General features: G+C 42.1%; 1 protein-coding gene across 1 annotated transcript in view; it reads left to right on the top strand.

Moving 5' to 3' along the window:
* The window catches only part of cnksr3 (cnksr family member 3), a 51,927-nt gene that overhangs the window by 9,349 nt on the left and 27,311 nt on the right, over positions 1 to 15,267 (top strand). Inside the window, exons 2-4 of the mRNA XM_048996695.1 lie at positions 4,620 to 4,783; positions 11,552 to 11,754; positions 12,675 to 12,762. Of these exons, the coding sequence (XP_048852652.1) occupies positions 4,620 to 4,783; positions 11,552 to 11,754; positions 12,675 to 12,762 (455 nt within the window). The remainder of the gene's footprint in view (positions 1 to 4,619; positions 4,784 to 11,551; positions 11,755 to 12,674; positions 12,763 to 15,267) is intronic.

The raw sequence follows: 15,267 nt of genomic DNA, 5'->3' as shown, positions 1-15,267 counted from the left end.
TTCCTATGGAACAGAGAAAGATAAACAGATGAATGGATGCAGGGCAGATCTTTGTAGGGCAGTTGTTGACATACAAGGGTAGATCAGTGCCCCACCCATCTTTAGTGCAGTTCAGTTGTTTCACATGTCCCTCAGTGATGTGTACTGCCCTTTAGCCCTGGAAAAGGTGCTTTGGGGGATAAATATTACTTCCATCATTGTGCCAAGTAAGATGGAAGTTGAATGAGGATGGACACAGCCAACCCAGGCTGACATAGTTTAGTTTGCTTATGCATTGGGGTCTGGAGTCTGGGCCTGGGGAATATTTAAGCAGTAATATAGCAAAAAAAAAAACAACATAACAGGCAGGAGCATAAGAATTGGGTGTTATAGGTGGGACATGTACCCCCCCCCCCCCAATATTTAATCAAGCTTCATTTGCCCCATCAAAATGCCATCTCATAAAAATAAAAAAAGACCAAATTCCAGTTAAATGTAGTTGTAAGTAAATAAGTGGAAATTTTAACTACTCTGTTTTTGTCTTGCTTCAGTGGAAGAGCATTGGCATTTTAATTCACAAAAGGTAGCCTGTGGCACAGCTTGGAATTAGGCCTATATTAAATTTATGGATTTATAGTGCAAACATTAATTACTTTAATTTCAGACGCATTACAGTTCTAGCGGCGGTGCAGCGGTTGGCATTGTTACTTCATACCACTGGGACCAGGGTTTGAGTCTTTGCCATTGGTGCTATGTGTGAGGAGTTTGCATGTTCTTCTTGCGTCATCGCGAGGTTTCCTTCAAGTACTCTGGTTTCCCTCACAGTCAAAAAACATGTTGAGGTTAATTGGAGTTGTGAAGTTGCTCATAGGTGTGTGAGTGAATGGTGTGTGAGTGTGCCCTACAATGGGTTGGTACCCTTTCCTGGGTTGTTTCCTGCCTTGTGCCCATAGGCTCTGGACACCCTGTGACCCTGAATAGGACAACCAGCTACAGAAAATGGTTGAATGTACTCTAGTTCTCACCCTCAGTGAAAAATGATTAGACATAGCTTACTCAGTACAGGGTTGTCAACATTGGTCAGCAGGCTGCAGTGAGATTTTCAGTTTGAGACAAGTCTGCACGCAAATTTTAATTTGTGTAAGAGTTTTATTACATTAGAAATAGTCTGTAGGGTCTGCCTCAATATTTTTGATGTAGCTAATTTTAGGTTTATAATATATTAATATATAATTGCCATAAGATTTCTTGCCTGAGTGTGAGAACCTGAAAACGTGAGTGTCATGCCAGATGTGTGACAGTTGACCGCCCTGTTAGTAAGGCTATAACGGTGCACGTATATCATGTAGCTTTTTTAGGTACATGATTGTTTGTTCGGTATGCATAATGGAATAAATTTATTGACAGGCAGAACCTAAATTATCAAGTAGACGTTCATCATCATGCTAATCGTGGCTGTGAGCTGGTTGCAGCTAATGCTGGCACTGTAAAAGTCACAATCTGTGGTTTGGGAACATTTTCATTTCCCAATAAATCACACAAACACTAGAGACAGAGTAACTGATAAGACCAAAGGCACTTTTACACTCCAAGAACCAAGTTGTACTTCGAACTGGTGGTTTTCCATTGGAAAGTATATAAACCGTACCCGAGCCATACCCGTGCTGATGTGGCCCTCCTTACTAGCAGGGCTAAAAGCATGACCAAACTGACCTGGCTGCATCACCATCATTTCATTGGTTGAAATGCATGGAGATACCGGTGAATACTTTGACTTTGTATACCACTAAACCCCTAATAGTTAGCGCACCTTGCTAACTTAGCTTAACACACTGAATACTGAGTCATTTAGCTTTTACACTATCCCTTGAGGGATATATATATATATATATATATATATATATATATATATATATATATATATATATATATATATATATACACCTGCAACACATTCTTGTATATAGCTCTCTTTGACAGGCTATGTCACGGTAATTAACCAACTATAGAAAGCTCTAGACCAGCCCAGTTGAAAGCACTTTCTCCCTGAGGGTTCTGTGTGTGGCCTGAAAACTCAACATTTTTCGCTCTGAATGAGATGAGATGAGAATAGGAACAGCAGACATTTTCAGCAACTTATACCAACCTTTATTATATGTCACAAACGGATCTATAACGCATTGCAGATGACATCTTCAAATAAAGTGTTAGCAAAGTTTCTCTGGTGGGAAAGTACCTAATGTAATATGAGGACTGCACTAAAAATAACATGTATGTCAAATGTAACAAACTAATTTTATCATTTCCCTGTACAAAGAGCTGTGTTCTGTTGCAAGCATGCTGTTTTTATATGAAGATGATTAGTCTGGTTAGCCTTCAGGTACCAGTTCTCAGGCTTCCTAAATGCTCCCAGTCTAAAATTGCTGTCGTGTTTCAGTTCAGTGGTTCATAGCTGCTCTTTGATGCTTTTAACTTCTCCTCAAGCAGAGGGCAAGAGGAGCCACAAGATCTGTATGAGAAATGGGTTATTGTCGATGCATTTTTTGGAACACTAGAGGCTTTCAGCAGTTATTCTACACCAATGTTTCCCGACCCAGTCCTCGGGGGCCCACAGACAGGCCAGGTTTTTGCTCCCTCCCAGATCTAGCAAAACGTGGACAGTTTGTGGGATTTCGAAGACTGGATTTGGAAGCACTGCTGTACACTGTAAAGATAAAACAGAGGCTGTTTTACACACTGATTGGGTTGCAGTTACTGTTTTGCAGAAAAAAAGCATCAATAGATCAAGATTTGATTTGATTGTTAATTGTATGTACGAGCATGGTGACCCGTGCTCAACACAGAAAGGATCCGTGTCTTTGTGGGGGGGGGGGTGCAATGTGTATATTTGCTGCCCTCTGTGACCCCCAAGTACATGATTACCTCTTGGCTCAGCTGATCCCTTCCGCATCCCCTTCGGGGGTCTGAAAGGCGATCCTAGCCACGGCCTTGACTTCCCCCCAGGCTTGTATGAGCTGCAAGGTGACACCCCATAGAGCAGCAGCTCAGCACAAGCCCAGACTGGACGTCCCCCCCGCGGCACACTATGCAGTCTACACCGACTGAACGTGTTTTCCAACAGAAAATGTTGGAACGACAATTTCTTTAAATTCCCAAGCGGTGCACAAGGTCACAAACACTGATTTTATGATCCATGGAGTTTGGTAGCTGTCATGCATGACGGCGGCATTTGCTCTTGGCGTGGACCTCTGGTATTTAATACTGGTGTTATCTTTCACCAGTCTAGCAAAGGGTTTTTACGGCTACCTCAGTGAGTAATAATGTTGGCAGCAATTAATGCCAGAGGGACGATATCCAACAGTCATAGGGGAAGAGAGACACTGTTGGAGCCCCCATTGTGTGTACGTGGTCTGCTACCACATAGAGAATCTCTTCTATGATTTGATTCCTGTAAATCAAGATTCCTTAAGCAATGACCCACGGGCCAGATCCAGCCTGTGCCATTGATTTACATGACCCTATTACCAGCATCGGTAGTGTATATAGTCTGTCCCACTGCCTTCGAAATAACATGCATAGGTACATAATAAAAAATGCAGCAAACGAATGTGGCTAGTATCCACAGAAACATATAAAAAAATAACAAACTTCAGCCGCTACATAATCATGTTAATGCATATGTGTTATGCAGCATCCTGCCTCTCCTCTCCGTTCAGGGAGTCCTCCGCACATTCACACACCCACAAATGACATGTAATGTTCCAGAAATCTGTTGCTTCATTGTTCAGAGGTGATAAAATTACCTGGCGTGAAGTCTATGACCACAACCCCTCCCCATCTGATTTTACTGCCAGCGCCCCCCAATTGCCAGATCTTGCTTGCAGGGGGACTACTGGCGTTCCAATAGCACTAGGATAGGACAGCGTATAATTAAAAAAATCTTTATTTTAAATAATGCTTTATGTCTCGTATTTGATTTAAAATATTAAATGTGTAAATTATTGACACTGCATTACAAGTAACAGTTAGTAACATGTGAAACTGGAACTTCTCTCGTTGTCATCATCCACAGTCTGGCCCACTGAAAATTTGAATGGCAGTGAACTGCCCCTTTGGTTAAAAAATTTGACCTGAAAAATGTGTTATGTTTCTAATCTTTTAACCCATGAATCTTGAGTGCTAGCAGCTTCCAGAAGGTTGAACCATGCATCACTCGGATGGACGGTTAATCCTTTGGGACCACGTACATCTGCTTAAGTCCTGTGATATTTGTGCCAAACAAGGGCATTATGGGACAGCTGCTACTGTGGTAGGCAGTCCAGTTTTATTGTGCCCATTCATTAGTACAGTATACCTCTTTATTCTGGGCCAAGAGCAGGAGTTAGCAGGATCTTGTGGAACTTAAGCAATCAACCATGTAGCCAGAGCGAGATTTGAGGACCAATCACTGGCAGGGACATCGTTGTGATCCGCTGGTGAATTTGAGGGCATATGGTGATTTCAATAGAGCAAATAGCCTTTGATGACATGCTTGCTCTTCTGGTCCTTCTGTTTTGGTCAGATGGTGTCATATTGGGGCCAGGGTGCTTCCCTGAAAGAAGTCTTTGTCTGATCTCTCTCTCGCTCTCTCTCTTTTGTAGGGCTGGATGACAGCTTGCAGCAGTATGTCATAAACTTTGAACGTGAGAAGATAGATGGTGAGCAGCTGCTAAAGATCTCTCACCAGGACCTGGAGGAGCTAGGCGTGACCCGGGTCGGCCACCAAGAACTGGTGCTGGAAGCCGTGGACCTCCTGTGTGCCCTGGTCAGTGCAGAGGCCGGCGTTCACCAGCGCAGTTCTTGGTCAGATGTCATAACTGTCATGAGTGCCAAGCATGTGTTTGTGTTGGTCCACAGCAAGTCATTCCAGAGCACTGTGGGATAGCTAAACAATGGGTGGAGGACATTCCTTTCCTATGACAGTTGGTTGATCTGAATGAATGGTAAAATCAAAGAGGCTGTTGTTGTTGTTCGATGCTGCTGTCAAAAAGGAAGAGGTTGTGCAGGGATGAGACGTTTTTCCCGGCAAGCGGAGGGTATCTATCATTTCACGAGCTTGGTGAATGTTAGGGGATGTTTCACGTGGGACAACAGCAGAGAGGAATGTGCATAAGCTCCCCCTGGCCTTTGCCAGGCAGTGCCATGAAGAAAAACTGGGATATTTCAACTTAGGGATTTTGGTGTGACAGTCACACAAAGCACTGAATCAGGAATGCGAATGTTCACATCTGTCAGCACATTTGTGAAGATTCTGCATATAACACCCATAAACAGTTTTGTAATCACCAAAAGGTGAGGCCCAGTATCCTTTCCTTCTTCTAACACCTTGGAGGTGCGGTGTTGTTGGTTGGGCCTGTGGCACCAGTATGACCAGTGTGTCAGTTAGCAGAGCTAATCAATGGGGAAGCAAAGCCAGTACAGCAAGCCCCAAGAATGCATGGGGAGGCCAGAACAGGCCCAAACCAGTCAGTTAGACCTATCCATTAACGAGGCTGGGGATAAGACACGTAGCGTTTCTTGAGGGAGGAACATGTCGGTTGAGGGGTGGGCTGGCTGAGTTACAAACTCTGCCTTCATTTTGCCCAGTAAGGAACCATAGGGACTAGGGAGGGCCATTTCAGGGGGTGACAGCACAAGGAGGTACATGCAACAGAGTGGTCCACATGTGGCCCAAAACTACAGAGGAAACAAAGCTCTGTCAGCACTGTCAGCTATACTAGCTATTAATTTAATTTTCCACGTGAAATACAAAAAATGTCATCATCACACACTACATATGGTATGTGTAGTACAATGTGCGCTGAATATTTAGCTTTAATAATCCCACCTACATGTTATGCTCTAAATTTATATTACATACATTATATTTCATACATCCATCTATGAAACTATGACTGTCAGAGAACAAATGCTGATGAATTCCAGAATGTGCCAGAATTTTCCACACATCACAGCACCTGCTGATAACAATCAGACCAGCCAGGGAAGGCATGAGAAGTTCTCAGTGCTCAAAAAAAAAAGTCCATTGACAAGCAATGTTTAAGATATCGGCACATATCTTCCACACTGAGATCTTTTTATAATGTGTTATAAATTTTTGACTGACTAGGCAAAATTCAGTTCTATTATGGCCATTCATGCAATTTCAGACACTAGCTTCCAAAAGGATACTAAAAACAAATGTTTGGTCTTTTATGTTTTTGCATAAGTCTTCTAATTAAAAAGTTCCCAGTGAGACAGCTTGTCAATGACATATTACCTCAAAATAGCTCATTTAGAACTATAATTTGGGTTTCAATTTATTACTACTTGAAATTTATGTTTTTCATTAAACTTCTGGTTGTTTCTAATATATTTTTTGTAAAAAAATTAATAAAGTAAAGATTTTTGTTATAAAACCAATACTGAAGTAAGCAAGCATCCCAGGATTTTCTGTGAGCACTGAATATGTATTTAAGAAGCCTATTTTGTTTTCACTGGATTCTGAACTTTAGAGCAAAGTGTCCGACCCCTTCTATTTCCAGCTTGACGTTAGTATTAAATCTTGTGACCGCAGACTCTGTGCCAAGGTGGCTTGGCTTTCCACTGGAATAAGTGGGGAGGCCTTTGGAACCCTGTCCACTGTCCCCACACCACAGGAGTAAGGAGAGGGCCCTTATGTTTGTGCGTGTTTGTGCGCACTGCCATATGCACACGTGCAGCTGTACACACTGCCTATGTTGCTCAGTAACAGGTTAGATGCTGAGCTGGCTCTGTGTGTGTTGGGGTATGCAGTGTGTTTCTCAGCAATTGAACAGGTGCAAATTCATGTCAATAACCTGGTGAAAGCTTCATACTGTATGTGAGGATTATATCCAAGAAAACGGATATAATCCTTAAGAAGATACCTTAAGAAGAGATCTGTTGTGATACAAGTGCACTAATATAAATTAACTGAACTGTACAGACGGTTAGAGATAACAAGTACAGACATTTTGCAGGGGTTGTTCCCATAATTTACCACACTTCTGTATTTTAACATGTATGTCTAATCAAAGCAATAAGTACCATATATGCATATTACATACAGGGCTGTGTGATATGACAATATATATTGGAAGACATAATACAAACATGTATTGTTTCATATTATGCTCTATAGTTTTTTTCATGGTGTCACAAAATACATTGTTTATGGCAGTGTTTTTTCATCATTTGGTTTGTGGTGTTACATGCCGCCACATGGGATTGGCACTTGTTTGCAAGTTATTATTGGGCTTCATTATTTATAACCCACAAAAGAAAATCGAGAAATATGTACCATGATCCACAAATATTTCACTGTCTACAAGTATGTATTTTTAAATTTGTGTTGTGTAACATCATATCCACAAAAATACGGAGCAATTTGTACACCTGAAACGGATTTTGTATATTTGTGGATCACTTGTCTATTTATGGATCATGCAACATTTGTGACTTCGCTTCTTTTTATTTGCAAATTTATTGTACAATTTGCACAGTATCTGTTTTGTAGAAAAAATCCAGAAATATGCAGTCATGATATATATGTCATATCGAGATAGGAGATGACATATCAAGATGTGAGATTTTGGTCATATCGCACAGCCTTAATTATATATGTTATATAATCAGAAAATTGTTTTGTTACGCATGCACAGAAACTGTGAAAAGAGCCCTATTATGCTTTTCCATTGTTTCCCTTTACTTTAGTGTGTTATATAGGTTTATGTTCATGTAAACGGTCAACAATGTCTTAAGGCCTGAAGTACACACCAAAGGGAGTAACTCACCACAGAAACCATTGTTCTCTAATCTGTCTGAAATGCCTCGTTGGAATTCCAGCCCTTATTTCTGTGACATGGTGAGGTCACCTTGTAACACAATCCTTATTGGCTGCCTACTTGCAAACATCTGTCTGCAGGCTGCAGAGACAGAGCGTGAATTGAGATGTATAGTATGAGAAAAAACAATGTGTTTTTGGAATAATGAAGCATGTAAACAGAGGTGGAAACTTCAGGTCCAGAAAGTAAAATTCCAGGCCAGGATTTTGTTTCAACCAACCAATTGAGTATGAAGAGTGACTGTCACAGAGTACGCAACTGGTTGGTTGAAACAAAATCCTGGACTGGAGTTGTACTTTCTGGACCTGAAATCTCCACATCTGCATGTAAATCTATTCTAGTAGTCCCCATATATAAAATTATGAAGAGTGAAAATGAGCATAATATGGCCCCTTTGATCATAAAGTAACCAAGGAGACTCACCCATAAGAACATGCAGTGTAAAACGAAACCATAATGAAGTACGTGTACGTAGGCTCCCAAAAAACTGCAGGATGAACAAAAATTACATTTTGAAATGTAGATAATTGTCCTAAATATGCCTGTAACTGGATCAGCCAGTGGAAACATGTAACAGACGTGATGCAGAGCTGAGAAGCATTTGACCTTTGAACTTCATACATATGAAAATCATGTGATGGGTTTACGTTTAGGACTTACCCCCCTAAAACCTTTTTTAATTTAGTTGCAAGAATTGCTAGCAGGCTATTTTAGTCAATGAAAGCCTACTGCCAGGCAGCGGGTTGAACGGTGAGCAGGAAGCGGGGAAAGACCAGGCAGGCAGGCGGGGAATTCGGGGTTTATTAGGGATCGGAACGGAAGAGACAGGGCAGACAGCGACAAACTCCGAGCAACTAACATTAACCAACATTACTAACATTAATGACAAGTCTGGGGAAGACGGACTCAGACGCGGACTAAATACAAAAAAGACAAGCTGAAAATAACAAGAAACAGCTGGGCATGATTGGGGAAGCACACGTGGATGATCAGGGGCCGTGGCACACGAGGATCGGATGAGCCGGGCATGACACCTACACACAGAGTTTTTTTTTTTTTTTTTTTTTTTTTTATGAATTAACTGAATGTTTTACTACAGCTTTGGTAAATACTATTTCCTTAGCAAAGGAGACTAAGGGGCGACATGATCTAGGTATATAAGATTCTACCAGGTCGGGATGCTGTTCGGCCAAATGGCTATTTCAGAAGTAGTTTAAATACTAGAACTCGTGGCCATAAGTAGAAATTAGCGGGAGAACATTTTAAAACAAATTTGAGAAAGCACTTCTTTGCACAGCGTGTAATTGGAGTATGGAATAGTCTTCCTGCTACTGTAGTGCAAGCTAAAACCCTGGGTTCTTTTTAATCAGAGCTACTGTAGATAAGATTTTAACAACTCTGAGCTATTAGTTAAGTTCTCCCCAAACGAGCTTGATGGGCCGGATGGCCTCCTCTCGTTTGTAAATTTCTTATGTTCTTATGTCACATGGGTGTAAATTATTTTTATGTAGCTGCACAGGTACAGTAGTTCCGGGAGCCTAAGAACAGTTTTGTATTAACAGATTTTAGTGTGTTAATACACATTAAGTACATTATTTGGATTCTTAATTATAATCCAAATAATCAACTACAACTTGGTTAGCAGCCCTCCGCTTCATTTTGGGCCAAATTACACAATGTTTGTATAACCACACACCTTGTCATGGTATATCCCTTATTTAATCGATAATTAAGTACTGATTACTGACTGGCTAATTGGAGGGAAACCCTATGAGATAAAACACTGCTGATGACACCAATTGAAAGAGTATTCAAACTTACAGGCTACAAAGGAAACTGCCTGTCACTCGCTGGCCATCTTAGCGTGTTGCACCCTGTATAGTGACTGGAACCCAGAAATTCCAGGGAGAACATTTGCCAGAACCAGAGTCTTGACTGTCTGGGTCTGTGTGCCACAGATGTTAATAAATCACATTCTTGTCATGCTTTAGGCAGACAGGGGATATTCTGAGGAACTCTTCTCCAGACTCAATACTGTCAAATCAAAGTTAGTGCAGCTTATAACCAGGCTATGCTGCATTGTAGCTCAGTGACATATATAGTCACTCTGAAAGTCCTCAGCCAGCAACAGATAGACACACAGTCAAATCACAGATTTTTGGCTTGGACTGTAGTTGTGTGGGTCACACCTTCTGCATGGACTGTGGTCATTCCCAGGGGGTCCTTCAGTTTTAGGTCCTCTTAGAACAGAACTAGGCTGCTCACTGTGTTAGGCTGGAGTCTGGCTGCAGCACGTTAGCGCCTCCTGCAGCTCAGCTGAGTCTAGAGGTCTGACCTAGTCACAGAGCAGGTGAGACACACCTGCTGAAGAGCATTCAATGTCTGAGGAAAAATGCACTCTTAGGGAACATGGGATTGGGTTCACAGGCAAACTGTGGAAAATGTTCCCTTGATGATGGAGAGATGAGGGATATTATTAGCCAACCTTTAACTTTACTATTCCAGAAATCGTTATCTGCTGGCGTGTTACCGTCTGATTGGTAATATAACGCCCATATTCAAAAAGGGGATAGAAGTACTGCAGGGTTCAATTTTAGGACCACTATTGTTCCTAATTTACATTAATGATATTAACACCAATACATACAGTAAACTAGTTAAATTTGCAGATGACACCAAGGTGGGTGGTGTAGCAGATACTGATCTAGCAGCCGGGAGGCTACAACAGGATCTGGATTTAATTAGCGACTGGACTGATTCCTGAGCAGATGAAATTGAACGTAGATAAATGTAAGGTAATCCATGCAGGGAGCAGAAATATAAAGTACAGATATTTTATATTACTTTATTTCCACTGAAATAAAGGTAGCTGATTATGAGAAAGACCTCGGTGTGTTTGTTGATGCTTCCATATCCCACTCTCGCCAGTGTGGGGAAGCAATAAAAAAGGCCAATAGGATGTTGGGTTACATCTCTAGGTGTGTGGAGTTTAAGTCAAGGGAGGTGATGCTACGATTATATAATTTCTTGGTAAGACCCCACCTAGAATATTGTGTGCAGGTTTGGTCACCATACCTTAAGAAGGACATTGCTGCCATGGAAGGGGTGCAACGTAGGGTGAGGAATGATTCCTGGTCTTAGAGGAGTGTCTTATGAGGAGAGGATGGCTGAGCTGAACCTGTTTAGTCTCGAGCAAAGGAGACTAAGGGGGGACATGATCCAGGTGTATAAGATTCTAACAGATCTGGATGCTGTTCAGCCAAATGGCTATTTCAATATTAGTTTAAATACTAGAACTCGTGGCCATAAGTGAAAATTAGCGGGAGAACATTTTAAAATGAATTTGAGGAAGCACTTCTTTATACACAACGTGTAATTGGAGTATGAAATAGTCTTCCTGCTAGTGTAGGGAAAGCTAAAATCCTGGGTTCCTTTAAAACAGAGTTAGATAAGATTTTAACAACTCTGAGTCATTAGTTAAGTTCTCCCCAAAACGAGCTTGATGGGCCGAATGGCCTCCTCTCGTTTGTAAATTTCTTATGTTCTTATGTTCTTGATGTTGTAGATGCGATGCATTTGTTCTGCGCGCATCTACTCACTGTCTGAGATGGTCTGACACATACATGTAGAAAGCCTCATCTTCTGGGGCGTGTTGGTATGAATGACGACTTCATATTGGTGTATTTTAGAATTATGGGGTAGAGACGGACACCCTGAAGAACCTGGTAGCCCAGATGAGGGCGGCTTCCAACAACCTGCAGAACCACGCATCAGAGCGCAGGAGAAGCCCAGTGTTAGAGGCGAGTTCAGCCCGCAAGCCCCCCAACGAGTTCCTCACCTCCATGGTGGAGCTCATCGGTGCTGCCAAGAGCCTGCTGGCCTGGCTGGACAGGTACGAGTTCACCTGAAGGGGCAGGTCCCAACATGCAAAGCTCTAAGCAGGGGTTCCAAAGTATGCCTTCTCTCAGCTACCTTAAAGTTCAAATCACAGTGCATCCTAAATATTTATTAAGCATTGCTTTTCAAGAATTTCCACCTGGGATCAATTAGATACATCTTGTCTTACCATCTTCCACTGTCATTTCTCCACTGTACACTGTCAACTTTCTTTCCGGAATTTCTGGTATGTCTCCACGTCTGCTCATCTCCACACTGCAAATACACTCATCTGTCTTTTATAATGTACGCGGAGGAACTGTCGCTTATCACTAGTAACCAGGAGAGAAAATAACATGACTTTGATAAGATGTCTGGCAGATAGTACTTCAGAAACCTGAGTGCAGATCTAAAGTCATGTTACACTTCAAGGAACAAACTATTTTAAGCCAGGATCCATTTTTAAAGCAGGGGAAATTAGATCAAAAGTAATGTACATATATGAAATGTATTTATTTAGTGGATGCTTTTGCCCAAAGTGAACAAGGAGCCAACTTAGGTACCAGTGTTGCTAGACTGAGCTTCCAGTGAATCACCAGCAACAAGTGCAAGTTAGTACTAGAACAAGAACTATACAGCATATTATGCTAAATATGCTTCTGACATTCAAACAAGTTGTTTGTTCTCAAATTCTAGCGATGGCACAGGACTGAACAGTGCCAAGGGTAATGGCTGTGACCCTTTCCGGTTTTGGCCATGGACCCGCAGTTCGGTAGCACCTTTGTGCTGGTTTCAGCTGGGCCGCCTCCCCTGGGCTCACGCCACAGCGCCTTCCTGCTGGCTCTCCCTGAACACAACCCCTTCTCCGTCGGCCCGCGCCACCGTCCACCGAGCAGAGCTCAAAGGGCTCTTTTTCTGTCTTCTGTCCCGGTACAGGACGCCGCTGGCCGGGATCAGTGACTTCTCTGCCACCAAGAACAAGATCATTCAGCTGTGCCTGGATCTCACCAGCGCTGTGCAACAGGTCCGGGACCCCGCCAGCATGCTTATCTTATGCTAATGTAGCACCAGTTCACACTCAGCAATCCCACCTAGTAGGATTATGTGCTACATTCCCACCATGTATTGAATGGGCTGTACATCTATATTTTCTTTTCAGTACTTTTACTCACGCTATCTGCGTATTGTTACTGTGACAGATTGAGTTGCTAATTCAACAAATACAGCTAACAAAGGATACAGAGTCTCGCACAGTCTCAACAGATCTGGAGTTTCAAAGGGGCACAATCTTATGTTATTACTCCTCTCTGAGCTTAATTTCTGCCCAGAATTTGTGATGTTAATCTTAGCATGAAGGGAAACCCTATGAGATAAAACATTGCAGATGACACCATGAAACACCATGTCTATTTAAACAGACCAGTGGCTCGTTGGGGTATTTGCATTTAATCCGTTGAGTCTTCATTCTCAGATCAGGTCATTGTGACCCTCATGTTAACAGATGCCCGAACTTTGCAAATATCCCAGTCAGTGTCCAGTCAGGATCCTGAGCCCATCACATTCTTTTGAATGACAGATGGTAAATTCTGGAAATGATCTATAAATGAGGGCAACAATGTATGGTTGTAAGAAGGTGTTACGCAACAGGTCTTTAGTGGCTATTTTTGATTTGAACATTAGTCTAATTACAGGTTTTAAGAGAAGCATCCTAATTCTTTTCTGGATTTAGAATTACAGCAGCATCATTAAGAGTTCAAAACACCGAAACAAAGGACTTTTTGTAGAATCTTAGATTATCCAGGTTGGGTAACTGCTGGATATCTGGTGAAAAACATTCTTAGAACATTCAGGAAAGTTCAGCTGAAGAGAAATAGCTGTTCTTTGGAGTGCTCTGGATAAGTCTGGTGGGGAGAAATAAGCAGGTGTGTGTATGTCATGCATGACAGCACTTCATCTGAAACGTGTGGTGAAATTCGGATCTGTGTGCACAAGCCTTCAGAGTTGTCTGTTCAAATGTCATGGTTGTGATTTGCCATTTCTAGTTATGGTGATTACTAAAGTTCTTACTAAGGCAGTTAACATTTGGCTCGACAGGTTAGTTTTAGGAGGTTGTTTTTATGATCAGAAGGTCATTAGTTCAAATCTCACAATCACCTGAGCGATTTTACCATTGGGCCCCTGAGCAAGAACCTTAACCTGCAATTCTTCTAGGGACTGTCGTTCTCAATTTGCATGTAGCTTTGGATAGAAGCATCTCTAAATACAGTAAATAAAATGTTATAGATTGGCCATAAGCCTTTTCTAAGCTTGTCAAAGTTACATAGGACATTTACGAAAGAGTCCTAAGATTTAATTCACCACTATTAAACTATGGGCCTGGTGCATTGTGCCACAATGAGGAAAAGGTGTTTGTGCATGTGCCGCATGGGCAAAATGCCAGTTCCAACTTAGTGGTATGGTAGGCTGAGCTTGAATGCCCTTTTGTGAGAAGGGTGGGGCTGTGATTTGAGCTGGGATCCAGCTATCATTAACTTAGGTACGTGTAAGCAGCCGGAAAGGTGCTAGAGGTAACAAACACGAAACTGATTGGCTTTGATCATCTGGACTGCCTGAAATCTGTCTCACGCATAACTCATTTCACATCTTTTTTTCCCTCTGAATAGTGTTGTTGCTGTCTTCTCAGCTTCTCAGCTAATGTCCGGATAGCATTTTCCTTTCTTCTCATCTGGTGGTTTAGTTCCCAGCTCTCTGGCCTGGCATGAACCTGAAGGATGATGGTTAAAGGGGCCCTTATGCAGGCCCTGAATGGCATCTTGTAATGGCCGCTGGATCCGTAGCTTGGGTATAGCAGGGAAGGTTTCCTGCAGAAAGGCCATGCCATAGAACAGCATAAGGCTACTTCTTCAGCAGGGGAAGTGTAGGTGGGGGGGAGGGGGGGTGTTGAACAAGGCGTCTATGCAGAGCGAGGGGGATCTCAGTTGCCAGGGCTGAGCCATGGCACAGCTGTGGGTACTGTTAAAGCTGGCAGCCCAGCGCGTGCAAGGGATGCTGGGAATGCCTCACACCGCGAGGGAAAGACGGAGGGGTGAGAGAGTAAAAAAGGACAGCAAGCTACCGTTTGAGAGGGGAAGGTGAGAATGAGAGAATCAGGTAAATGGAGCGAATGGAAGGTAATCTCCCACTGACACATAGTGGTGTAGCGAAACCTCATCTCTTCATGTATACCTTCATAAGTTACCCAACTGTCCAGCCATAATAGGCTCAGTTCTATGTGAGAAACAGGCTGAGTTTTCTGTTTACTTGTCACCTTATGTGCCAACACACATATCTGATGCGTACATATCCTTTTGTCATTTTGTCTATCTATATGGTATCTACACACACTTATGCAAAGGTGCAAAATACCGGCATAGAATGTGTGCAGTGCTGGCCAATTAATTGCAATTTTTTTAGCAAATTAGGAATACACTAACTAAGCTGTTACATTTCATTACATTTTTTAAATTTAGCTTTTGATCAAATCAACATA

The sequence above is a fragment of the Brienomyrus brachyistius genome, unplaced genomic scaffold, assembly GCF_023856365.1.
Source record: "Brienomyrus brachyistius isolate T26 unplaced genomic scaffold, BBRACH_0.4 scaffold27, whole genome shotgun sequence".
Lineage (NCBI taxonomy): Eukaryota > Metazoa > Chordata > Actinopteri > Osteoglossiformes > Mormyridae > Brienomyrus > Brienomyrus brachyistius.
This window is presented reverse-complemented; position numbering and strand designations above follow the sequence as displayed.